The sequence below is a fragment of the Centroberyx gerrardi genome, chromosome 13 (genome assembly GCF_048128805.1).
Source record: "Centroberyx gerrardi isolate f3 chromosome 13, fCenGer3.hap1.cur.20231027, whole genome shotgun sequence".
Classification (NCBI taxonomy): domain Eukaryota; kingdom Metazoa; phylum Chordata; class Actinopteri; order Beryciformes; family Berycidae; genus Centroberyx; species Centroberyx gerrardi.
Window position 1 is genome coordinate 22,785,262 of NC_136009.1, and position 27,210 is coordinate 22,812,471.

The following is a 27,210-nucleotide window of genomic DNA, read 5'->3' on the forward strand; positions in this document are numbered from 1 at the left end:
AATAAGAGCCAGAATAACAATGAGTTGTAAAATTCATATCATTTTGGAAGTAAGATAACTACAAAATGTGAGGAGTGGGTCAACAAATGTTTTAGCATGTATAATGATTTCATAACATGAGCATGGCATAACTCTTGTTGATAATGTAATTTGGACTACCAATGAGTTGAAGTGACTGGTAATTGGAAAACAATTGCTTTACCATAAAATAGGATGCTGCACATCACAAATTATCATCTGAAGTCACATTGTATGCTTTGTAAAAGCTTTCTAAAGCCACATTTGATATGAACCATGACAGTAAGTATTTGCATGTCCAAATTGTTCTGCACGTGTCACACAGTTTGAGTGAGCGAGCAGGGACTTTGTTTTACGAACAGGAAGCGGAAAACAAAAGTTTTGGGGCCACAGAGTTTTAACTGCATCTTGTTTATCATTGTGTTTGACTTTTTTTTCCAACTTCTTTTGTGTGAAGAGAAATGTGTTGCATCTAATGTGAAAAATTCTGAAATAACCAATTCCAGCAGCTCTTCGGAAACCACAAATGAACACTAGTCAATTTGAATGAGCCTCCTTTTCTCACATGGTGAATGATTAATTAATTCAGAGAAAGCTCACTAAATAATTCTGCTTCTTTGTGTTGCCATCCCTTTTTTTACTTTGCCATGGTGTGTATGTTCAAGTGCTCTTTTGCTGCTTTATGTAGGTTTTCCCATAGTGACTGTATGCAAAGAAAGTACTATGCGCTTCTGCAATTACCCACAAAGAAAAGACGGAATAGAAAAACTAAGTTGTGACTGGGATATTGCAAATAGCCTGCAATTAAAAATATTCTATCGCTGGCTGTAGACCACAGGGAATTTGAAGATGGTGAAAAACTAGCCGCAGATGCATTGTTTTGATCCATCACTTTGGGCTAATTCTGCCTCCTCATCAGGCTTTTCCCCCCAAAATGAGATAACCACTCTCACAGAATGATTTTTGACATGAAGTAAATCACATCATAGACCTTTGCTACAAAACAGTTATGTTTTTGGAGGTATTCATTATATTTCAAAGTTGCCTGATGAATTTCAGTTAGCAATTTTTTTTCCAGTATGTGGCATTTTAGAATGAAACCCTTCACATAATCCCCGCCTCTCCGAACACTAACTACTTTGTCATCATCATATTTTGTTATTCTGCATTCAGGATCCAAACAGTTGTGAGGAATGAGACTATTGTATCTCAGACAGGCAGGGTCATTCAGTTTAAGAAAGAACTATTATGAAGTTGCCAGGTAACGCCTTTCAGCTTGAAGATGATTTGTCTTCAGGTGCTTGATATTAGACCTGTATCCTTCAGAGTGACAGTGAGAATGACATTGGCCGGCGCATTTTCCCAAGACATACTGCCGGGGGAGGAGAGGCCCATACAATCCATCTCCGAGACACATTTCCATCTTTACTGAATGGAGGGGACATATTTTTAGTATATTAAAGCTGTTTCTCAGTGAAATCGCTAATCCTTAAGACTTAATACACAGAAGTATGTCCTTGTGTGCTGTCTGAAAGGCCTCCATTTGCTAGACAAACGGCCCGCCGCCTGCATAGTGCAGGGATGAATGACAGCAACAAGAACCGAAACATTGATGATTGAGGACTTTGCATCTTGCTTAGTCCTTAACAATCTGGCTCACTGCACAAAAAGGAACTCTCCTGACTAATTGCTTAACATCCACTGATGTTCTTGAATCTGTATTTACAGATGGTCACTTGGTCTGAATTCTAATGTATTAGTTGACTTTTTCAAATGTGCATTAGCTGATTACCAAAAAACCAGAACAATAACATGTTTTTGTCCAGGCTAGTCTGCTCGGAGCCGCCCCGCCCCGCCCCTGCTGAACAGCGGCGGACTGGCAGTGGAGATGTATTTTCATAATTTGGCTTAATTGTGCCTGGTGTGCCATCAGAATGGAAATCTCCCCAGCGAGAGATGATAAATATTTCATGAGGGTAATCTGAGCGGAGCGGTTTTGATCTGCAGACGATGAGCTGGCTTTATTTTTCCCCGCGCCGAGCTGAGTGAGTCCTTCAGATGAGGCAGACAGACAGCCGCTGTGGTGGCTCCGCCCCGGCAGAGCGGCGCAGGGGGAGCGGTTTGAGCGTGACACCCGCCGCCTCTGCCCTAATGGCACTCGCTGTTTGACACAGCTCTCAGGGACGCGCCATCCTCCCCGTGTTTCATGTCTAATAATGATGTGGATATATCTCTCTCTCTCTCTCTCTGTCCTCCTTTCTATTGCCAATGTTCCCTTCCTTTTTTGTAGAGCTGAAAGAGAAGACTGTGTTCTTTAGCCTGGTTATCATTTAGAGCGCTCACACATGACACCATATTTCATCTCCCCTCTCTCTGTTCTCTGTTTTCTCTTCCTCTCGTTTCAGAGCTTTTTTGAAGGACAGTCTGCACCGTGGGACTCGGCCAAGAAGGATGAGAACCGCATGAAGAACCGATATGGGAATATTATTGCATGTGTGTACAAAGCACCTCCTCAGCGCTCATGAATCTTTGTGTGCCATTCCCATTCTTCTGGCTGATTTATTGGCCAGGCTTGTGACTCTGGATAGCTATAAGCTGCTCAAACAGAGTTTTATCATCAGCCGACGAGAGCGACTTTGACCTTTCCACGCTACTTTTATCTTCATCTTAATACAGCGTCTTCTCGGTTCTGAGAAACAGGCAATACAGCATATGGCACCTAACATGTAGCCTCACCTCCTTGTTTCTGAAAGTGTTGAATTTGATTTCACTATTAATTCGTATTATCTGTACAAGCTCAAGCTGAGCAGCAATGCAAACATTCTAATTAACGCTGACTAGGGACTTCATTTCATCCCCTCCTCCTACTTTTATCGCTGCTGTCACAGAAAAAAACCTTGCAGATCCAGTTTTTGTGATTTTCATGTTATTACTTTAACTGAAGGTTTTCATGCTTCTATGTAGGTCGAGCAAGTTTCACAACCCTAAGGCCTATGAAAGCATGGTTTTCCTACAAAAACATTTCAAAAATGTGTCTGGCAATCAATGTTTTTTAATAATTCCTCATGAACTTTTTTAGATTTTTCGAAGGTTTTAAAACTGACAGCAGTGCTATGTTGTTTGTCATATAGGCTCAGCTCCATACTCAGTCAGACCTTCATCAGCCATGTTTACTTTCTAAATCTTCACTTTCTGTTGTAGTGTGATGCCAATCTGGCCATGCTTCCTCTCCTCCATCACGCCTCTCTCCATCTCCCCTTCTCTCTCTGTCTGTCTATCTGTCACACTCTCTCTCCTTCTCTCTTTGTCCCTCTGTTCACATGTCTGCCTCTGTCCCTTTCTCTCTGTCTTCCCCTCGCTCCGTCTCTCTGTCCCGTTCCCTCTCCCTGTGCCCTCGTTAATATGATTAATTCAACGCTGGTTTCTTCTTCTCTGCCTCTCTTCCAGATGATCACTCCCGTGTCAGGCTGCAGGCCCTGGAGGGGGAACAGAGCTCCGATTACATTAATGCAAATTATGTTGATGTAAGTACACACACCAGCCAGCGCCACCAACGCAAAGGTCACTGCGCTCCCTCTCGGGGAGAGAGAGGGCGCTGGTGCCGCCGTCGCAGGGGGCCTGAGGGGCAAAGCAGCCCCCTCTCCCTGCCCATCACATGCACACACACACACACACACACACAGACAAAAACACACATACACACACACAATGCCTTTATTTTCAACTTTAGAGGGCTGCTGTATTGCTCTATTCATTGGATATATTAAGAGGAATGAAGATCAGAGGCTGACAGCGCTGGGGATAGAGGAAAGGCAAACCAGCGCAAAGGGGAAACTGAGGTTATAGTTTTGGACTTTGCTTTGAAAAACAGGATGAACACACAGTCTGAAAACCAAAAATGACTCGCAGAATAGAAAGGAGAGAAATTGCTTGGATGATTAATTAGTGTAGTTATTGAGATGGGTAAAATTCAAGCAAGAAGACAAGATACTCAGTACAGTATGTAGGCTTGCATATCACAAATAGTATCAAAGTCAAAAACTATTAGTGTGGCTACTCTAATTCTTCTGTTGCTGTTTGTACTTACATCACTAGTATTTTGTCAACCTTTATCTATCAGATGAAAGTTTTCAGCATCCCTCTGCTTCACATTCACATAGTTACACACAATCACAACAGGCATCTGCCCACTCAGCAGCTCCACTGACAGACTAGTGAATCAAACTTACCACAGCGCTTACATACAGTAAGTACATACACCTACCGTACCTATACAGTAAGTAAAAGTCATTAAAAAGTGGCGTGAGACATGCTCCCCACTGAAAAACAGATCTGACTCACTTAGCTCACACAATATGGAATCTCCTTATCTGACCTGATTTGCTGTTAATAACAGTGTTAGTAGCAGGATGTGACCAATCACAGCAGCTCATTGGCCTCTTTTAGCAGATGCTTCCGCTCCGTGTGTAATGGTCTGGCGATGTACCTGACTCCCTAAGTGGCTTTCTGCTCAGGAGAGCTCTCTCTCTCTCTCTCTGTCTCCCATCTTCTCTCCCCCCCCCCCCCCCCCCCCCCCGCCCCTCTATAATGTGGTAATTTGTAATCTCTTGTTACGCCTTCAAACGTAAATTCATAATGCAAGGTGTGCCACGGCAAATGCAGGGGGCTTAAATTATTTACCTCTCCCGCTATTCAGTTTATGGCCCATTATGCTGTGAGAAGGAGTGCTGCAGAGAAGACTCTCACAATAGAGGGGGCCCCATTATAAGATAAGAATATACGCATATTAAAGAGGGCCTTGATTGAAAAGGATTTCCACCGCTCTGCCAGCTTCATTGGAAAAGTACTTAGTAGAAATGCAGGCAGATGGGTAATGATGTTTTTGCTCTTCAGAAAGCTTTTTAACCCATCTAAAAGCTTGTCCTGCCTAATAAACTCTTATGTATAGAACATTTCCCACAATGTTTGTTATTGTACTCTATTATTCTGCCGATTATTTCCAGTCATGTAAGAATAAGCAGAGCCAGTTGGGTATGTTTCCTTTCTCCGCAGCTGATTGAGTTTTCTCATAAGCTGTTAGAAGGCAGGGAAATGTAGTGTAATGGCCTGTTGTTTTGTGACTGTGCATGTAGGGCACATGGAGGGCTGCTAGGGCTGTGTGCTGTATCCTGAGTAGAGGCAGTAGACTAGACTTGTCAACACAGAAATCAAGTCACTCAGGTAGCCCAGATTTGCGAAAGTGGGCTATCTAACGATATGCAAACCAAATGAATACGAATACATGCCCACAGGCAAAAACATGTCGTGCTGCATATTTCAGAGATCCTACACCCCACTGTTATTAGAAAGAATTAATGTAACTTATCACTGCATGAAGCGAGCAGAATACAAAGAGCATACCGCAGTGTGCACATACTTAGTTCCTCTTTAGTAACTTATACATCCCTCGTCTCAACGCATGTTCAATTATTAATTTCAACATTGTCTTTACTCCATTTCTCTCTTTACGTTTATCATGAAGACACGTTCTTACCTGGTGTAACGTCCCTATAAAAAGGAGCGGGTCCGTTTATAGTAAGCACTTCCCAGCTGACAGTCACTGTCAGGGCCCCCCTTTCCTTCTGTCTCTCCCTCTCTAATCCGATGGTGTATTGGGCCTCCACTTTGCTTGACAGAACATACATGAAAGCACAAACAAATCTCTTCCTCAGTCCAGAGATAAAGAAGTCATTAAAAATGGAGGACAGTTGAATAGCTGAAGGAGCCCGGTGGATGAGAGAGAGCGAGAGAGGCAGAGGGAGAGAGAGGAAAATATCCTTTGTGTCTTTCTCCCTTCATTGGAGAAGCGTTAATCACAGTCCAAGTTAAATTGAATATGAGCGAGATAAGGGGAGCGGCAAGGAGGGGGGGGGGGGAGACAATCAAGGAGAGGCAGGGCCGGGGAAGAGCCTTTAAGTCCTAATGTTTTGTTTCCTGCCTCATATCTCCGGAGAGAAGACAAGGAATTGGACAAATAAAACTTGAAGGGATTAGAGTAATCCACAAGACTAGGGGCCTATTGTGAAGATCAGTGCTGCTAGTTGTATCTTGGGGATTATCAACACTTTGGCTGCTTACTCCAGAGGTGTGCTGCATATGGAGTGTGTGTGTGTGTGTGTGTGTCGGAGAGTGTTTACGCACACTGTATCCATTGGCAGCCATCGCAAGCCCTCCATCCCGCGTCTCCCCCTCTCAGACGGCGAAGTAAAGAGCTGAATGGGTGTACAGTAACACAAAACAAGCAGTTTTTCAAACAGCTGGCTGCCTGAACATTTTCACGTGCCTGAAAACGGAGCAGAATACAAATTTCCCAAACAATTCCTCTCGGGGTGGAGCAGAAGGGGTGCATGCAGAAAACGGGGGGACTTCTGAGACGGAAACAGCTGTTAACTGTAGGCATGCATACCCCAGGTCTCAGTTTAAATGTTTTATATGCGAAGTTGATGTGAAGTCTTTGAGCAGCGGCGATGTATGGGTATTGTTCGTTTGTGTATGTGTGTGTGTGTGCGCGTGTGGATTTGTGTGCATGCGCGTACGTGCGTGGGCATTCTGTGCGTGTCGTGTCGGCATGCACGAGTATGTTTTCGTATTTAAGGGTCAGCCTCCATTGTCAGAAAACAGACTAATATCAAACTCTCCTTGTGGTTTCTTAGAGGAAGAACCGCCGCAGCAGGCTGTCTTTAGTGAGTAGGAGGAAAGTCAAGTGATTCTCACATTCTCTTCTCTGGTTTTTTTTGCTTTTCAGGGCTACCACAGGCCAAATCACTACATCGCTACTCAAGGTAAGAATAAAACTTTCTAAAATTGTGGGGCGCTCTTGGTTGGAAATGTGTGGGCGGTGTGAATTTAAGGCTATCTGTCTGTTTGTTTGGAAATGAATGTGTGTGCAGGTGTGCGCAAATATCTCTCCGTACATCCCCATCGTTGTTTACATACGCTCTTGCAAACTACTCTTTGATGCTCAGTCAAGTGTGTGTTCAGGGAATCTGGTATCGTTCAGTGCACAAACACACACACACACACGCAGACACACACACATGCACACCTCTTAGCAAGCAGAGCAGCACTCTCTCGCTCCCTCACTCTCTTTTCCTCTCTCTCTCTCTCTCTCTCCCTCTCTCTCCTCTCCTTCCATCGGTGGTGTGGGAGCGATTAATCAGTCAGTCGGGGAGAAAGCTGAATAAATAAATGGATTAGCTGACATGTACAGGCACATTTTGTCACTGTGTTAATCTGGCCGGCAGATTCGCAGGGCGAGGAGCACTTACCGTGACCCCAGAGGTTAAGTCTGATTGATGGTTAATTGTTATGAATTTTGCGTCGAGAGCCTCACTCCCACACAACAGGGCTGCTTGCATGGGGATTTTGCGCGCCGCTTTAGGAAAAAAAAAAAAAAAAAAAGCAGTGGAGAAAAAAAAGGGAAGAGGCGTTTTTTGCGAAGAGGCCTTAATGGATTCACAATCTGCTTTGGCGGAGCTGGGAGTTGCATAATTACCTGTTTATTAGAGCATCGCCTCTCTTCCTCAGTGTCTCAATTAAAACAACCCTCTGTTTGCTCTTACTTCAGTAAGAGATAGCATACCAATCAGGCGGCGGCTCAGTTCGTCTGGCTGTCTGTATGCATTGCATGTGGTGTATACCGCCTTGTGCTGACCACCGAGTCAAACGCTCAGCCTAAGCCGTCTCAAATGGCGGCTTTCTCCGGCGGGTCCTCATTGTGCAAAAACAAGCAGCTGGATTATTAGGACTTCTATAATTGTCCTAGTCATTAAGAGCATCCCATATTTCTTCATTTTAAAATATGCATATGGAGAGCAGCAGTCAAAGAAATATTGCAAACGGAAACCCTCTCTTAGATGAAAAGCTTGAGAAGCTGTGCGCGTTTCCATTCAAGTTAATTAGCCCCTGTTTTCTCATTGAGTTTGCATAATAAGCCCTCACTTTACATCGACTGTATCGGGAACATGATAAGGACTTGCAGTGGGTAGAGCCATCCAGGAAGAAGAGGTGTGTGTGCGCGTGTGTGTGTGCGTGTGTGTGTGCGCGTGTGTTTGTGTGAAACATCTGTATTCTCCCGGAGAGCAGGTCCTTTTATAATTCATCATCATCCTCGGCAGACTGACAGGAAGGAAGGCTCAGTCTGCTGACACTGAGGCAGAGAGCAGCCAGAGATGATAGGAGCGCCAGACACAGACCTGTCTCTCTCAGTCAGACAAACTGCATACAGTAGCACCTGAAAAGTGCACCTGGGCATTGGCACAGTTGCTGAAAATGAGGAAGTAGTCTTTTTCCCCAGTAAAGTTTTTTAGCGAGTGACACTTCCACTAAAGCCCACTGGGACCAACGGCAGCTCAGGAAATGATGAGGCCCGCAATAGTGCTGGATAAGCTAAAAAATCTTTGTCATAAATTGGGGGAGGGGGTGCTCAATATGGCAGACGACGTGTGGGATAACGTTGTGCCCGTTCTCTTACGCTATAAACTACAATGACACTCATTAGTTTCTGGTTTATTGACGAGTCCCTTTGCTCTGTCAAGGTGACGACGGCAGGTAGAACAGCTGTCACTCCATAAAAGCCTCATCACCCGAGCTCTGCTCCTCATTATGTAGGTCATTCTCTCATCCAGGGCTTTTTGCTGCAGGAATGCAACAACCGACTGTTATTAATTCACCAGCACCCAACTGTAGCTCACCTACTAAGCTGATTGAGAGCGTGCGGCTCACGCAGCCCTCCCGGTTTTACCGCCTCGGCTCGGTCCGTTTCATGTCCTGCGGATCGTTCAGGTGCAGATCAGACATGAGCTTCTTCCTGGTGGAGGCTGTGGATTACATTGAGGTGGGTGTACAAACGCCTCCGAAAACTCCCCTGTATCCTCCTGGTGATGTGGAAAATATTCATGACACAGGAAAAGGCTCAATTTCATCAAGCTACCCCCTCCTCCGATCCTTCCTGCTCCCCCCCACCCCCACAAGTGCCAAATGTCACCGGCAGCGCACCGGTTTTATAATTTACAGGTAACATCTCTAAGCCCACCGGGGGAGAGGAAGAGAGAGAGAGAGAGAGAGAGAGCAAATCAATGATGAGTGAGTGTACATAATGCCGGAGTCTGCTCCATGTAATATTAATGGGCAAGGCAAGAGAGGAACGTAGCCTGTGTGTGTGTTTGTGTGTGAGTGTGTGTGTGAGTGTGTGTGTGTGTGTGTGTGTACCCACACGTGCCACACGTTGATCAGGAGTTTTGCGGCGTTGCTGGCTTGGGGATTTCTACAGCTGTCACACTCCTTGCTTCTGAGGAGGAACAGGCCTAGTCCCAAAACACAGTGTCGGCAGCAGCAGCATTAGCTCTCTGACAGCTGGATGTGAAGCTCCTAGTGGTGTTCTTCTCCTCTGAAGTGCCTCCTCCAAACTCCTCCAACTAGGCTCGGCGCACGCAGCACTGCAGACGTCGCTCTCACCTTGCGGTTAGATCCCGCAGCCGAGCTCTCAAACCGCTTTCCAGTTACTAATCTGCGGCTAAAGCGTTTGAGACCGTAAAGCACGCTCTCTGAAAAGCTCTTTATCGAGATTACTTGTGTGTTTGAGGCACGCTTTTTAGCATCTAGAGTGCTTGATTTGTGGCTAGATCCCTCTTTGATAAGTATCGCACTTCCTCGTGTCTCTCACCCCAAGTTCAGCAAAATCCCTCGACCAAGCTCTAAATCACTTCCACATGAAAGCCGCCAAACTAGGCTCTTTTTAAGATTTCAAATACCCTTTTTATTACCCTGTTAGATTGTTCTTCCATACTTATTTGATAAGTACAAATACTTTCTTCCTTGTGTCTGTCAATACAAGCTGAGCGCTGCCCAGCATCTCCTCCTCACCTATTTTTCTATCCTTAAATGCATATGGAATCATAACTTGGCTCCCTCTGGCTTGGCAGGAGCCTCCCATTGGATGGTTTACCATACAATGCCAAGTGTTATTGTGTTACTTAAGTCCTACACACCAGCTGTCCCGCCTGCCCAGACTCCTTCTTCCAAACTTCTCCACGGTGCGTCTCCTCCCCCGGGGACGAGTGTAGGAGGTAGCCGAGTGGGCGGTTCAATCAGGTTGGGTGCTTATTGGAGAGACCGCAGGAGATTGGAATTGGAGATTGAGTTCTTACAGTTGAAATCGAGGCCCACCACATGCAAAGCAAAGGAAACGTGAGAATCCAGGTGGAGGATATTGAGGAGTTTCATTCCAAATTTACTATATATCCATTTTGGGGTGGAAAAAAAGTCACCTGAAGTTTATTTCTCCATATTTCAAAAAAATACAAATGATCATACCCTCTGAAATGTTATTGTTTTCGAAGCAAAGTTTGTACAGATGAAGTAGAGAGACACACCATATGCAAACGCAGGCAGCGGAAACATGAGGATGGAGATGGCGTTTCGTTTCAAACCACTTTATATCCGTTTTGAGGAATAAAATGTCCTCCTGAGTTTCATTACACAGTTTTTTCAAAAATGTGTAATTTAAAAGTGATTTAAGCAATACATCACGAGAGGCTTTACTTCACAGTGATTTTAGAACAGCCAAGAAGCGTTAGGCTCAGCGCAAAGCGGGTCAAGTGGCTTATTGTTTTAGAAAACGGTGGCAAGATAAGATAAGATAAGATGAGATAAGATAAGATAACATTTTATTGATCCTCATGGGGAAATTAGGTGATTGCAGCAGACAAGGTGGTGCCGAGAAAAGTAGCAAAACTGGTGTCCACTAGCTCGGCGGCATTGTAATAAAAAAAATAATTCAATATATAAATAAATAAATAAACAATATAATAATAATTTCATAAGAAGTAGAATAAGAAATGTTTTCCTTCCGCCAAGCAGTGTCGTTCTCGAACCGGTATGAGTGCTGATTTTCATATTAATATTTAACTTAACTGTTATGTGGTCAAAGTTATTTATTGGATATTTTACAACAGCTTTGAACGTGACTCAGCCAATCAGAACTGAGGACTGGAAATATCAATTTTATAATATTTGTTTTAAAATGTTGCCATTTTCTAAGCAAAGGTCTCAAGACAACCGGTACCTTCAGTACTATTCAAGAGTTTTATTTAAATTACATCAATCGTTTTGTCAAAGTGGCCGTCAAATATTTTTAAATGGCGGATATCTCAGTATTGAATTAAACAGGTAACATCATAACTGAGATAGAGACTCACCACACAGTTGTCCGACAAAAACCATGTACCTACGAAAAGCAGATAATTCAGGAATAAAGAAAAGAATGCTTATTTTCTCATTGACGCCCATGGATAACAGGTTTTTTAACAGGTTTCTTAATGTTTTTTAACAGCCTAAGGGTCACATAAATGACAAACAAGGAAAGAAAAACACCAGTATTACTATTAAGTTTGTGTGTGCTTCTGCTTCTCTGTGTGTGTGTGTGTGTGTGTGTGTGTGTGTGTGTGTGTGTGTGTGTGTGTGTGTCAGTTTGAGTCCCTCTGCCTAATTCGGCGTGGCTCCAGGTAATTCACATTAACGACGTAGAATGCACAACTATCGAGATTTGCATTCACTAATTAATTTGTCAGAAGTAATTTTTTCTTTTTCCACTTGGCGCTTGATTAAAACCAATATTAATAATTTGAATTAACCAGAATAATAATTGAATTCCTATCAATTCACAATTATTGCTCAGTGAAGTTTTAAATATGGGACGGATTGAATGGGTCTCTGCTCATTTATTTTGATGTTCACCAGCCATATTCGGCTCTGCTTTGCTGGGAAGGCTGGTGCTGAGCAGATGAGGAGTAGTAGTAATTATAGTGAGCTTTGCGGCACACACACACACACACACACACACACAGAGGCACAAGCTATGGCCTCATCTTTAAATTTGTACTGTCTTGTTTTCATCTCTATTTAAGTCCTTTGTTGTAGAGTAAGCACGAAGCGACGAACCTGTTTTGTATAAAACACGACAAATAAATCTGACTTGACATGTTTTTCAATGCTCGATCCAAGGAGGAAAAATGGTGGGGAAAACGCTCCATAAACTGCATTGTTACTGTACGACCATAATACCTCCAAATCCCCTCTGTTTATATTGTGGGTAAGCTGATCTGACTCTCTCTCAATTTCTCTCTCTCTCTCTCTCTCTCTCTCTCTCTCTCTCTCTCTCTCTCTCTCTCTCTGTCTCTCTCTCTCTCTCTCTCTCTCTCTCTCTCTCTCTCTGTCAGGACCCATGCAGGAGACGGTCTTTGACTTCTGGAGGATGGTCTGGCAGGAGAACACAGCAGCCATCGTCATGGTGACCAACCTGGTGGAAGTGGGCAGGGTGGGTATTAATTAGAAGTTCACTCTAACTACAGATCTCGGATCAGATTACCTTGCCCCCAGTCGCATCGCTGTCAGACTGACAGCCGAACGGTCTGATTGCGTCTAGAGGCAGATCGGGCCAATTCTAGTTAGTTTGTGCGTGTGTGTGTGTTGGAGTATACATGCACAGATGTGTGTGTGTGTGTGTGTGTGTGTGTGTGTTCGGCACTGACTCAGTGAGGCATGGGTCTCGTGTGCCGGCAGCTCTTTCTCCATCTATCTGATCAGTGAGAAGTGAGAAGAAACTGATTGATGGCCTTCATTACCACAGAGGCATCCAGGCGACTGACTACTGTTTCATCTGAGTGGGTCTATAACAGGAGATTATACACCGCTCTAGCCGCCAGCTTCCACCAGGCTCCCCCGAGCAGAAACATCTCTTAATGTTGTCCTCGTTGGACATAGAAGGGCTGTTGTTATTGAGTAGAGAGGGGGGTTCATAATGTTCAAGCTAATGACAGGGCCTTGGCTTCTTCCCTCACTACGGTATGTGGCCTGACTAGAAAAAGCCCTACTTCAGTCCTAATTTGTTCCACTTAACTCGCACTGTAGTTCCTCCTGGTTAGGTTATAATCAAGAGAAAATGAAGGTCTTACGCACAGTGTAATGCTTTGACCGCCGAGGGATTTCTCTACGAATCTTAAACACATTCGCACAGAAAGCCCCTTAAACACCGGCACTCCTTGATTTCGCTGATGTGCATTTTTGGGGGGCTTAAATGTAGCAGAGCTGATAATGATTCATGGGCCCATCTCTAGGCACCTCATTAGGCCGTTCCTCCACAGTAGCTGAGCCCGCCCCGCCCCGCCCCACACCTTCTCCACACCTGCTTAGCTGCGATGCCGTCCTCAGCGGGCCCGGGCCCCCAAACCGTCTGTTATATGATCCTTGTCCAATGGCGGGCGGTAGGCACAGTTGGTCACAGTGACGGTGGCTCCACAGAGGGCCCCATAAAATCACTCCGCCATATCACAGCGGGCCATCTGCTCGGCTCAGCCGCTGATGAACTCTGGGAAATCCTGGCACACACACAGACGCGCACACACACACACACACGCAGCCTCCGTCCCGCCGGTTGCGCACACAGGGGCGGCGCTCGGCACACTTTGATGTACGAGAGGTTTGGATTGGGAGGTGGTGTGCCGACGTGATGAGGTGATGTGTGTGCATCTTTCCATCCATTTTGTCCGTATGAGCGAATGATTGTGAGTACTGTATACACACACATTCATGAGCGTGTCCATGCAAAAGAACATCTGTGTGTACGCCGGCATAATTTAGCCCAAAGGCTAATTCCCCCCAAACCAGGCGCCTGATTCAGAGTGATCTAATAAGGTAATGGCTTTTGCCTAATTCAATCTGGCTGGAAGCGGACGGTGGATTTGTGATTGTCATCGGGGATTAGTCATCAGGGGTGTGAGAGAGAGGGACCTGAAGTCCCCCCTCTGTCTGTGTCACTCCACAAACCCAAATCTCATTTCACTCCTAATCAGAGCATAGACTCCAGAAATGAAAATTGAATCTAGCTGTGGCTGATGTCGCGTTTATCCCTCATCAAAAATTATCATTCTCTGATATACCTCCGTGATCTCAATCGCTATTATCACCCTTACTCCCTCAGTATCAACAGTTTAATTGAACGGGGGGGAAGGAGGAGGAGGAGGGGGGCGGGGGGTAATTTTGCACTCTGATGATACCTAATACAAGTAATATTTCCAGTGGGGTGTTTTAGATTTCTGTTGGGAAATCTGTTTTAAACAGCTGATGGTTTATCATTTCATATCATTATTGGATTGTCATTATATCTCCCTCATCAAATTGTAGTACACTATTTTTTTTATGTTTTGTCCTATTTCTTCGCACTGACAGACAGAACTTAAGGTGGAGAAATCTTACAGCCCCAAGGTGCCTATTCTATTCTGTTCATGTTCCTGTTCTCTCTAGCAGTCTGGAGTTCAGTACAGTCTACCTTTAGACTCATTTTCACATTATCGATGTGCGAATGAAAAAGCAATAATGTGGGAATGAGCTCTCCATCGATACATAAGATTCCCATTTACAGCAGCTCCTTGACCGGGGGCCGAAACTAATACGAAGCGAACCTCATTTTGACTTGAAAGAAATGCTTTAGAAACTGAAATATCAGGTGGAAAATGGGAGGTAATGTTATGTGACAATTTTGTTTATTGGAAAAAATGGAGCCCTACCCATTTAGGTTGCAAACTTGAAACTAACTTGCGTGAGTGTGTGCACTGGAACAAACAATGTTGTGCGTGTGTGCCCAAGTATTCACGCACGTGTGTATATAAATACAGTTATCACTTCTATTACATACACGTGCGGTTACAGATGGCTTGCTTGTGTCACTCCCAGGTGAAGTGCTGTAAGTACTGGCCCGACGACACCGAGATCTACAGAGACATCAAGGTGACGCTGATAGAGACGCAGCTGCTGTCAGAGTACGTCATCAGGACCTTCGCCGTGGAGAAGGTACGATTTTTTAACCTTTTACTTTACCCAGGAGAGACTTGAAGAGCATTCATACTTCTTCACAGTCAGACATTCAGACCTCAGCTGGTGGCAATGAGCTGCTCCACTGAGGAAGTTAAGGTTAAGTTAAGAGACCAGTTGCTGAGCAGCGCTGGGGAAAGTTACTTTTACAAGTAATTAGTTGCTTTACTTTGTTACTTACTGTAAAAAGCAACTAGTAAAAGTCATTTTCAAAGTGTCTTTATTAAAAGTAACTCATTAGGGTACTTTTGTGTTTCCCCCTTCAAAAACATGCTTTAGCAATATGTCTTGTGCTGCCAAGTGTGTTGTTTATCATTGTCTTAAAATGCAATGCAAGACTGTTGCATTGTCAGTATCATTTATATCAAGCAGACTTAATTTTTTTTCAATTAGGAGCAGATTTTACAGGATTTTTTCTTTTTTTCTTTAACTATACACTAATAAAACACAAAACAATATGAAAGAAAATTAAAAGTAACAACATTCTTATTCTAAAAAGTAACTAATAATGGATTACAAGAATTGAAAAAGTAACACGTTACCCTCACCAAAGGGGAGTACGTCTTGTTCGCTTCCCCCACTAAAAGTTTTCCTGCCAGAAGAGGAAGTGACCCTCTAACCAGAAGGCTTTAACTTCAAATATCCTGTGATGGATACAGTCGGTCATTTACATTACGATCTCACTTTAGGCATTTCACTCACACTCCTGACAATCCAGCAGGCAGTAAGTCCAACTGTAGAATAAGCTTTAAATCCTAGTTCTCCAACATTGCAAGCAGTACAAGGGTCAAAGCCGCAGTGCCAACACAATAGATGTAACATGTTGTATTCCTGCGTCTCTACAGGGATCACACATGACAGAGAAGCGCTAGGTAAAGAAAATGTTCACGGTGGCTTTGCACATCCCGTTTGCCTAGAGATAACGGAATCTTTGTTCAACCCATCCTCTATTCTGTCCATGAAGTGTGTATTTATATTCAATCCAACGCCGTGTTTGCCTTCGAGGGAACTCTCACCTCGCCTATGCACTGAATCCTCCGTCTTCTCGCCACATCCCGCCCGTCCTCCGCTGTGCTTTGTGTGTCTAACATGATGACTCTGTTCCTCAGAGAGGGGCTCATGAGATACGGGAGATCCGACAGTTTCACTTCACGGGCTGGCCGGACCACGGCGTGCCCTACCACGCCACGGGCCTGCTGGGCTTCATTAGGAGAGTCAAGTCCAAGACCCTGACCAACGCCGGGCCCATGGTGGTTCACTGCAGGTCGGCGTGCGCTGGCATCGACCAGTTTCATACTTGTACTTTCTTTTGCTACTTTTATCCTGTCGTCCTTTCTCTGCAAAGATCTTTGAAACCTTGTTAAGGAAAAGTGCTATAGAAATAAAATGTATTGTTAGTCCACATATTATTACATATTATTCCACTCTGTTTCACTAGCCAATGTACAGTATATAGTCTATATAGTGGTCAGTATTCTGGAGGCAAGCCAGAATGTCAACATATCAGTCTATGCAAAGGACAATGCTAGTTCATTTGATATTTGTTTGTGGATCTCAGTGTGTGTAGTCGAAAATCCTTTTGTAGTCCAAAGTCCTTTTGCTCTTAAATTGTGGTTATTAGAAGAGAAACAAAAGCGTATCTTAAATAAATGTATCTTAAAAAACAAATGTCATCCTAGTTATAAATATTAAAAGATTGAACTTGATCATAGGAATAACACCTGTGCAATATATTTTATCATTTAAGTATGCTGTGGTTAAATCTTAAATTTCAAATGTCCTTTTCCCAGTAAAACCAAAGGTCTCTGTTGCCCCTCTGAGTTTTCTAATCTGCGTCTCTGACTGGTCTCTTATTGGCTCCTGCAGTGCCGGTGCTGGCCGGACAGGCTGCTTCATCGTCATCGACATCATGCTGGACATGGCGGAGCGAGAGGGAGTGGTGGACATTTACAACTGTGTGAGAGAGCTGCGCTCACGGAGGGTCAACATGGTCCAGACAGAGGTACGGCAGAGCTGTCCTGCCTCAGCTTCAGAGACTCATCAGTAAAATATGGGAGACTGAGGATTCAGCTTGACAGGCTGTTAGCATCAAAAGTGGATTAAATAGTATCTGCAAGTAATTCTTTATGTAAACCCCACCTATCTGCTGCTCCAAATAGATTAAAACAAACGCTAAGAATTACTTGCAAAGTAAGGAGCTCTATTCCAAAACACCATATATCATTTGTGGGAAATAAAATCATTACCAGACGTTTATTATTTTATATTTCTACAACACAGAGGATGCAGGCTGTGAAAGTTTAATTATTTTGTCAATCAATGAGTTGCCTACTATCCTTTAAATAGCAACATAATTAGCTTTAATTTTTTGCCATCAATCATTTTTTCAAGTCTAAGGTCAAGTGGCACATTTTTCAAGTGGTGGATATCTGGCAGGTATCTCATTTTGGAATTAAACTCTTCAGATGCTATTTGACCCATCTCTGGTGGGTGTGAAGCAAGTAATTTTTAGCGTTTGTTTTAAGCTGCTTGAAGCACCAGATGAGTGGTGTTTATATATACAGTAGAGATCTCCAGAATTCATCTCAGGAGCAGGTTTTATTGTACATGATCTGGTGTAGTCATTCATGCCACTTATACATTTTTAATGATCATTTCTCACAAAAGGTGTTTATTGAAGAGCACACCCTCACTGTTTCCAAGGCTGCTCAGCCCAATGCTTGGCAATACACGCTATAATAAAAGGGTTTAGAGGCTTGTAAACGAGAGCATTTAGCTCACATTGATGGGTGAAAACATCCCTGGCTCATCCTCCAGCTTTACGCCGGTCTGGGCTACCGAAGGACTTTGCGCTTTTCTGAACACCGGCCATCTGGAGGCGTCCATAGTCCCGCTGAATGCATCATTTCACCGTAATTCCTTTTAAATCACAAGCGTCATTGGACTTAATGGGCAAATGTTTCATCGTTGACGTGCGAATTGGGATTTGAGTAACTGGAGACCAAATGTTGTTCACCCTGAGTCACTCTCCTCAAGTTCAGTGACCTTCAGAGTGTGTGTGTGTGTGTGTGTGTGTGTGTGTGTGTTTTCCCTCGCAGGTGTTCGAGCTCGTTGGCACGGCTCCTCACCCCGCGGCCCGGGCACTAGCTCTCCGACGAGGCTTTATCTGTCCGCGGAAATGAAAAGCCTCGTTGTTGTTTGTAGTGTATTAGCCGGGATAAGATCTATCAATCTGCGCGTTCTGGTTTGAGCGCGATATCGCCGGCGGCCCGCTGACCCGGCCGAGGCTAGTCGAGCTCTCAGGTCAACAGTTCACGCTCCGCACTGCAGGAGAACAAGCCTTATCAGATGGCAGCACATACTGTATTTCTCTGTAAATCTGTAAATCAGTGACCCCTGTGCATGTGTGTGGATTTTGGTCCAAAGTGACAAGGGAGCGTCAGCTGAAAATGTCACTTCAGAATGGATTTACATCAAGCCCCGAGCCGTGTCACCCTGTCGGCCGGATGACTGACTGATGTGGAGAGGAGGAAATGTGTCGTGGTTTCCTGTTTCACTCTCCGTGACATTAAGGACAACAGGAGTCATTTTTGTTATTAAGAGCTTTAATTGAAACGTTGACCTCGATGATGATGATGATGATGATGATGATGACCTCGTTAGGGCCACCAGGGTTGATATGATCATGCAAAACCTGAAAAGGTCATGGATTTTTAAAATAGCGTCTTCCAGAACTGTAAAATTTTAACATACAAAAAGGTTTTTAAAATGTCAGGGAATTTCGTATTTATTTCCTGGTGCTAAATGATTTCTTGATTATTAAGTCCCAAGTGATAGCTGTACATGCAGCAGTAGTCAAAACAAGACTTGGGACAATTAAATCAGCTATTCAACAAAAAAAAATGCAAAAATATGTAATGTGACCTTTGAACATGGAAATTACATGATAGGGTGTAGAATAGTCTTGGCATAGTCATGGAAAGGTCATAGAATTAGTTAAGCAAAAATGTGGAGAAACCTGGGTCATGCATTTCTAATGATGATGATGATGATCATGATGATGGTGGTGGTGATAAAGATGATGAGAAATCAGTCATATGGGAGTTAACTATGAATGTTGTCCCTTAGGATTGTTGTGACTTACAAACCTGTCTGGTAGCATTTACTAATACACAGGATTTGATGATAGGGCCGTATTGATGATCTCGTTTTTTTTGCAGGAGCAGTACGTCTTCATCCATGACGCCATTTTGGAGGCGTGTCTCTGCGGGGACACCACCATTCCAGCCAATCAGCTCCGCTCTGTCTACTACGACATGAACCGCCTCGACCCCCAGACCAACTCCAGCCCCATTAAGGAGGAGTTTAGGGTGAGAATTGTTTCCAGTTACTGTATCAGTCACAGTCTATTATATGGCAGATTTTTCTTCAATTAGCAGCAGATTGCATGAGAGGCCACATATTTTCATTTTTTTCAACTTTTTTTAAATTTGCACTAACATGAAAACAATATGAGAGAAAATTGAAAGTAAAGACATTCTAATTTTAAAAAGTAACTAATAACGGATTACAAGAATTGAAAAACGACATGAAGTTGATAGTTACCACAAGAAAAGTAGAGTAGAGTAGAGTAAAAGTAGAGTACTCTAATGTGTTACAAAGTAGCGTGTTGCCCCCAAACAAAGGGGAGTATGTCTTGTTCGCTTCCCCCATCAAACGTTTTCCTGTCAGAATGGGAACCAGTGACCTTCTAACCAGTCTATTCTAGTATTGCATGATTTTTTAAACATAATAAGACACAGAAAATAGTGTGTGCAAATCCCTAATGGAGCATTATCTCAGGTGCAGGGTCAAAACAAAGCGTCAGTAAACACGCTCTCCCCGGTGAATGATGCAGTCCCCCTCTGGGCCAATCAGGAACAAATATGTCACCTTGTTTTGACCTGTAATTGCAGCACCCCTCCTTGCTCCAATCAGTGTTATTTTGAAAATGCTGGAACGCAGTGGTGAGATGCACCATTCCCCCATGTTTCCTCACAAATCCCATGTGTGGCGTCTGAGATATCGCTAATGTAATTAATTAAAGAATTGCATTGTTAATTACAATAATGGGGCACAATTAGCGCAGTGGAGACCCTTGTGCCTAGCCTCCTGCCTCAGTGTGACAGCATGTACCTCTGCTGCTGTCTGGCAGACTCTGAACATGGTGACTCCCACGCTGCGGGTGGAGGACTGCAGCATCGCCCTGCTGCCCAGGAACCACGAGAAGAACCGCTGCATGGACGTCCTGCCGCCAGACCGCTGCCTGCCCTTCCTCATCACCATCGACGGGGAGAGCTCCAATTACATCAACGCTGCCCTCATGGATGTAAGAGTCAGACACAGACGTTAACATTTCACATTTAAGCTGTTGCTCCTATACAGAGTGACTTAAAGCAAAGATCCACCCTTGGATACTCTGTTGGAATTTGCTTTTTTGGTGTACCCACTTTCCCTCAACCTGCCTCATCTATTTCTACTTCAGTTAGTAATTTCCTACATTTCCCAGAATGACTTTCAATAACCTGCAGAGTATACTTATTGCATTCAGTTGTTAGTTATAGGTGTAGGTGGACAGAGCAATAGCATAGTAACACCAAGAGCGTGAGTTTTCCATGCCCCTTACTCAAAACACAACACGTCTTGTGGCTGCATTGCATTCTGGTCTATTGAGGCTGCTGTCAGTGGAGAAATTTGTTTCGCTGCCTCTTCTACGATGGATTTCTCCCTGTATGATTGTTGAAAGTTTGTTCAAAATGGCGGCTCTAGAAAGAAGCCCTCGCTGTTTGAGTGGCTGACACCAAAACCAGACGTTTACCTTCGATGTTTTAGATCGCTGAAAGATTTTCTGCTCTTAAACTCAATTGTAGCTGCGCTGGAAATATCTCAACCTGACATGACATTGATATTTTGGCCAGTTATCCACAGCAAATACAAAACCAAACAACAAAACATGAAGCGAGAAATGCAAGGTACATCACCAGTAGCTGTGTTTTTAGGGTGGATTTGACAAAGAACATCTTGACAGGGCACTTTTGTGTTTATGGACACATTGGCTCTTGCATGGATCAAACCTTTCGGCTACAGGATGGTCTCACTAACCACTAGGCCACCCTGAGAGCCAGAAACCACACTGGAAACGCAGTGTCCTAATATAATCTCCCTAGACATGGAATCTCCATTACAAAACAGCACTCAGTAAGAGACAGGTCAAAGGATGGAGGTCATTTTAAGAATGGTTAAAGGTTTATTCTTAGTAAGCCGCTGGGCTTACATACCATATAATATACATGAGGTGCATTCAGAGACAAGTTATGAAACTCGTTCTCTTCCTTCTTGCTCTCACTCTCTCTTCCTCTCTCTCTCTCTCACTCTCTCCCTCTCTTCTCCTACCTCTCCTCCAGAGTTATAAGCAGCCGTCTGCATTCATAGTGACCCAGCACCCGTTGCCAAACACAGTGAAGGACTTCTGGAGATTGGTCCTGGACTACCACTGCACGTCCATAGTCATGCTCAACGATGTGGACCCAGCCCAGGTAAACCCGACCTGATACATGTGCACACACACACACACACACACACACACACAAAAGAATCCCCAAAGGATATTGTAAGAAATTGACTCACAAACAGATGCACTACCTTTCATCAGAACTCGTATCTCATAAAGTCACACAAAGGGACAGCATGGGAACTAGATTCAGGAAAACATTGCTTTGTCTGTTCCTGCATAAGCCCTCGTACTCGCTCGGAGAAAGAGAAAGACCCAGGATTGCAGCTGTGCTAGCAAACACAGATATACCGTATACGTATGTGTGTGTGTGTGTATATATATGTTCCGAAATGAGGTAGGCGCTGTGGAGTGGAAGAGGACTTGCCATGAAAGCGCAGGTAGATGGAAAGACAGGCCTGTGGAATAGACTCTCCAGGTTTCTCAGCCTGAGGCTCTGTCATAACACCCGGGGATCAAAGCCTGAAGCCAGGCTGCTCTCCCCCCTCCAAATCCCTTTTCCCTAGGTGACTGTCTGACTGTCTGACTGTCTGACTGTCTGACTGTCTGACTGTCTGACTGACTGGCTGGATAGATGGGCCTTTCATTCAATATTCTCACTGTAGCCAGCCAGTCAGCCAGCCAAGGCAGCAGCACAGGTGGGAAGGGAGGGAGGGAGCGAGGGAGGGAGGCATGGAGGCGAGGGAGGTGGAGGTATACCATCTCTCCATCAGCATCTTTGTTTTTGCATCTGTTGAATTTGTCAAGTTTTGATGGGCTCTCAAAGGAAGCTAAAAAGTAGTGTTTTTCCTGCCATGCGCGCAGTGTGTATGTGCGTGTGTGAGCCCCTGCATGTGTTTGTCTATGTGCTTGTTTGTGTGTGTGTGTGTGTGTGTGAGAGAGAGAGAGAGAGAGACAGAGAGAGAAAGTAAGTGAGTGCAAGCATCCATGAGCATGTATTTGTGTAATTGTGTGTGTCGGTCTGTATCTGTGTGTGCAATGTGCATGCGTGCGTGTACTCAGGCCTGTTTACGTATTTGCATTCTTCTCAGGTACTGTCTTTCTTCTTGTTTGTTCAAGAGTGTGTGACTCTGCATGTGGGCATATCTGTCAGTGCAGAATCTGTCCTTCTGTGTGTGTGTGTGTGTGTGTGTGTGTGTGCGAGCCTGATTTAGTGCCGTGAGGCTGGCGGTGCGCTCCGCAGGTGCATGTTCTTAACTGGGCTTTTTCTCCTGAGGAGGGGAAATAGGGGAGATTTTGCCGCTCTTACGAGGCTGTCCCAGGGGCTCATTTCTCCCTCTGTACTGTTCAAAACTGTTGCCGGAGCAAAGAGTCAATAACACTCTGTGGATGTCAATGAAAGCTTTCTTAAAGATGCTTTTGATTACATAGTCTTTCACGGAGAGGAGCCGCAGATTTTACCTCAGACTGAAAAATAAGTGAATACAGATTTTGAGAAGAAAGAATCTGTTTTTTTTTTCCTCTAAGAGGATGAAATAACAAGCAGCCAAGGTTCTTGAGGTGTTTCTGTTTGACATATTGAACAAAGCGTCCGTTGATTAGCAAAAGGCTTCTATACCTGCAGTATATCTGTGTTTGGTTTGTCTAGTAAAAATATATATCCTAGCCTTTATCCAGATGTTCTTCAGTGAGGACGCAATTCACTACATTTTAAAAAGAAAACACTTAACATTGAATTAACTCTTCTATCTCTGCACCTCTTGTTCCTTATGATTAATGCTCTTAAACTTTGTGATCCCATTAAATGGAATAGAGTAAAACTTTTAACATCATCTATCTACTAATTCGAGGAATCTCTTGTCTGTGAGTGAGTGAGTGTGTGTGTGTGTGTGTGTGTGTGTGTGTGTGTGTCCTTCGCATATCTCGAGAACCGTTTGTCCGATCGACTTCACACTTGGTGGGTGTATTGCTGGAGACCCAAGGACGTGCGGTGTCGGATTTGGTGCAATTTGGACACGCGACACGTTCAATATTAATAAACTTTGAATAAACAAGCGAACAGCGCTCTGTGCAGCAGCGGGGCGAATGGGCACTGTGCAGCAGCGGGGCGGGGCGAACAGCGCTCTGTGCAGCAGCGGGGCGAACAGCGCTCTGTGCAGCAGCGGGGCGGGGCGAACAGCGCTCTGTGCAGCAGCGGGGCGAACAGCGCTCTGTGCAGCAGCGGGGCAAACAGCACTGCACTAGTCTGTTTGAGTCCATCAGATAGACAAAGTAGTGATTGTAAGAAGTAAAATTTTGTTCATTCAGAGTTCCAAACTAATGAATCATCTTCCCTTTTCCTCGTTTTCTTTGTCTGTTCTTCTTCTTTGTGTGTGTGTGTGTGTCTGCATGTGGGTTTATGTGTGCCGGTGTACCTACATATGTGTGTGTGCGCATGTATGTGTGTGTCCCTGCCTGTTTGTCTTAGTTGTGCCCACAGTACTGGCCAGAGAACGGCGTTCACCGCCACGGACCCATCCAGGTGGAGTTTGTCTCCGCCGACCTGGAGGAGGACATCATCAGCAGAATATTCCGGATCTACAACGCAGCACGGGTACGGACACACACCATCAGGAAGCGAGCGGTTTGTTTGGGGAAAAAGAACATACGCTCCTTTTGTGCGAGCAGGTTGATATGTAGTTTTCCTGCTGTGCTGCACATGTACGTTTCTGTAACTTGTTCGCCTTCTCCCTGGTGATCACAGCGGCCATTTTTTTTTTTTTTACTGTGACTGCCCACCTCACACCTCCCACTCACTTCGATGCAAGCCTGTCCATTCAAGCTGTGCGGAAGGGAAGATCATTCTGTTCTTGAACTATGCCACTCTCCCAGTGATTGGACAAAGGTGTGATTGTCCAAGTCACGTATCTTGTAGTCTACTCGAGAAATTATCCCACGTAAAAAAAACAAGCATAACCCCAGCTGAACTGAGTGAACCCTCTTCCGACCAGTGACTTTGCAGGAAAGCATGAATCTGCCTTAATTTGAACTACTGGCCATGAGTGCACTGTAGGGTGAAAGGGTCCTGACCCGCTCCAGCTCCACCTGCAGTCACCTGCATAAGCTCCTTACCCCACCCGACCCGGCCGGCCCGGGGCCGTCGATAATCACTCCTCATACTGACGTGTTATAACTTCCTCTGGCCAGCAGAGGCACCAGCATGAAAAAACACAAGACTGTTAAGTGAAATACAATATTATCACACATGATCATTGGTAATGGTTACAGATCATTATGTCTGTGTGTGATGGATTTAGAGCCTGTATCTTTGATTGCCTCTCTGTCTGTCCCCAGCATTAACTATGGCCATCTATCAAACCGTCTATCAGTCCATCTATCTGTGCGTAAACTTGTCGCCTTTATCCATCGCTTGTCCTACTTGTGGCCATCTAGGCTTAGCCCTATATCTTTGCTGTCTGATTGCATCTTTGCGCAGCGATTAGCGATTAACCCCCCCCCCACCCCTCCATGTGTTACCCTGGGTTAACCGGTGTCCTTCCCTTCCAGCCCCAGGACGGCTACCGGATGGTGCAGCAGTTCCAGTTCCTGGGCTGGCCCATGTACAGAGACACGCCCATGTCCAAGCGCTCCTTCCTCAAGCTCATCCGACAGGTGGACAAGTGGCAGGAGGAGTACGACGGGGGCGAGGGACGCACCGTGGTCCACTGTCTGTAAGTTACCCCCCCCAACATTCAGTGCAGCAGCAAGCTCACTCTCTGCTGGCATTAAAGATGAAACATCTCCACCTACTGACTGAAAAGCTTTACTGCATCAGCAGAACTTGATCAGCATGCCTTGGCTCTCTGCAACTCCTCAAGCCCATTTTGAGCTTTTTTTATTAACCCTAACCCTTTTATATCAAACTCAATTTTATCTAGCTCAGTTTAAATTACATTTGACAGAATTGATTAAATGTTAAGCCTTAAAGATCAAGTCGATTTTAGTTTACTATTCTACTACATCTCCCCTCTATGTTCTAACACTTGGCTGCTGTGTGACAACTGCAGGAACGGAGGCGGCCGCAGCGGGACGTTCTGTGCCATCAGCATCGTGTGTGAGATGCTCCAACACCAGCGCTCTGTGGACGTTTTCCACGCCGTCAAAACACTGAGGAACAATAAACCCAACATGGTGGATCTACTGGTGAGGAGAACTTGCAGCAGTTGGACACTAGCATCAGACTTTGGTGAAATTGTATTTGCAAATCATTCTTAGAGTTTGTTTTAATCTGCTCAGCATGCCAGCTGGGTGGGGGTTCATCACATAGGACAACACAATGAGCGTCAGGGATTTTAGACTGTTTGAAAGTCACTGTAGAATACTTTTCTGTGGTTGATAGCCTCATCCAGATGTAGTAAACCCCAACCATCTGGTAGTCCAAGCAGATCAAAACAAACGCAAAGAAATATTTGCAAATACTATTTGAAACAGGTTTGACTTGAAGCTTCATGATGTTAGGTTGTACCCTTTTGTCCTATGGAGCTTTTAGGCCTTGATTCCCTTCATATTGTTTCATTTATTCTTAAAAAAGAAAGAAAAAAAATGCTGTTGCACTCAAACGACTGTAGTATAGCTGCAGGTGCGTAGAGAAATAAATCAGACTGAAAATAGCGATAAAAAGCCATCTGTGCATTGTCAAAAATCCTGTACAATTAATGTATAGCCAAAATTATTTCATTCCTTGTTCCCATTTTGTCTTGTTTTGTCTCCTAGGATCAGTACAAGTTCTGCTATGAAGTGGCGCTGGAGTACTTGAACTCTGGGTAACGGCGTCCGGAGCTTCCTACCAGAGACTTTACACGTTTGGGACATTACAGAAGACTGCAGATCACATGTGTGCGTTGTGTTGTGTTGTGTGTGTGTGACTGCCCCGACAGGAGGGAGGTACAGTACACACACAACCACACATGCAGCTCCCTCGACCGGCTCTCTTCTTCTGCTGATCTTCAGTTGATCTAGATGGGAAAGGTGGTAGAGTTGTACAGTGTTAATATTGCAGCCAGTTTCTGTCAGTACCAGCTAAGGAACCCAGCAGGAGCACAATGATTTTTTTCCACTGCAGTGAGTCGCCTCCTCTCTGGATCCCTCTCTCTCTCTCTCTCTTTCTCTCTCTATCACTCTCTCTGTCTCTCTCTCTCTATCTCAGTCGCCTGTGGTCCCGTGGTTGTTGCCTTGATCCTCATCGGACGACGAGCATTAAATACTCTCAAGTTTTCCGTGGAATGCGATACACTGTACGTAATGTAATGTGTTCATTTTATTCTCTCCGATCATGTTTTTTGCTCAGCGTTGAATAACGTCATTATTAAGGGTCATTAAATGCAGGAGTTCAAAGCCTAAATGTTACTAAATGTCCTGTAAAAGTATGACTTCTAGATTATTATTGCTTCATATGTTGGGGACAGCTGGCTCAGTCTACATTCGCTTACCTTATTTCCTGTACAGGGATCCAAAGCTTTATTTTGCACTTCCATTTGATTCTTGTTGTGCATATTGTACATATTTCTGTAGATTATTTATTCACGGTATGTACTTTTTTTGTGACTCGCAGTAAGTGACAATCATGTGTTTTATGGGTTTGTTTTATTGATTGTATCGTGTGCTTTTTTTTGGTCATCTTGTATGACAAATCAATTCCATTGTAAAAAGATATATAAATGTATCTACAATATAAACATTGTATTATGTATTTCTGCCTCTGTGCGTGGAGCTGTGGAAGTTGACATTAGGGGGACATCTGCTGGAGAGATGGGGAA

General features: G+C 44.4%; 1 protein-coding gene across 11 annotated transcripts in view; it reads left to right on the forward strand.

Moving 5' to 3' along the window:
* Positions 1 to 26,276, forward strand: part of LOC139931005 (receptor-type tyrosine-protein phosphatase mu) — a 141,427-nt gene extending 115,151 nt beyond the window's left edge. For 10 of the 11 annotated variants that reach the window (XM_078287972.1, XM_078287971.1, XM_078287973.1 and 7 more), the window contains 14 exons: positions 2,424 to 2,511; positions 3,466 to 3,542; positions 6,803 to 6,839; positions 12,276 to 12,373; positions 14,788 to 14,904; positions 16,035 to 16,189; positions 16,792 to 16,927; positions 19,146 to 19,295; positions 20,120 to 20,293; positions 21,369 to 21,500; positions 23,883 to 24,008; positions 24,962 to 25,125; positions 25,462 to 25,597; positions 26,168 to 26,276. In XM_078287972.1, coding sequence (XP_078144098.1) covers positions 2,424 to 2,511; positions 3,466 to 3,542; positions 6,803 to 6,839; positions 12,276 to 12,373; positions 14,788 to 14,904; positions 16,035 to 16,189; positions 16,792 to 16,927; positions 19,146 to 19,295; positions 20,120 to 20,293; positions 21,369 to 21,500; positions 23,883 to 24,008; positions 24,962 to 25,125; positions 25,462 to 25,597; positions 26,168 to 26,221 — 1,644 coding nt within the window. In that variant the 3' untranslated portion in view covers positions 26,222 to 26,276. Of the gene's footprint in view, positions 1 to 2,423; positions 2,512 to 3,465; positions 3,543 to 6,802; positions 6,840 to 12,275; positions 12,374 to 14,146; positions 14,153 to 14,787; positions 14,905 to 16,034; positions 16,190 to 16,791; positions 16,928 to 19,145; positions 19,296 to 20,119; positions 20,294 to 21,368; positions 21,501 to 23,882; positions 24,009 to 24,961; positions 25,126 to 25,461; positions 25,598 to 26,167 lie in introns of all 11 variants that reach the window. The other variant, XM_078287976.1, reaches the window with a different exon arrangement.
* The last annotated feature ends 934 nt before the right edge of the window (positions 26,277 to 27,210 follow it).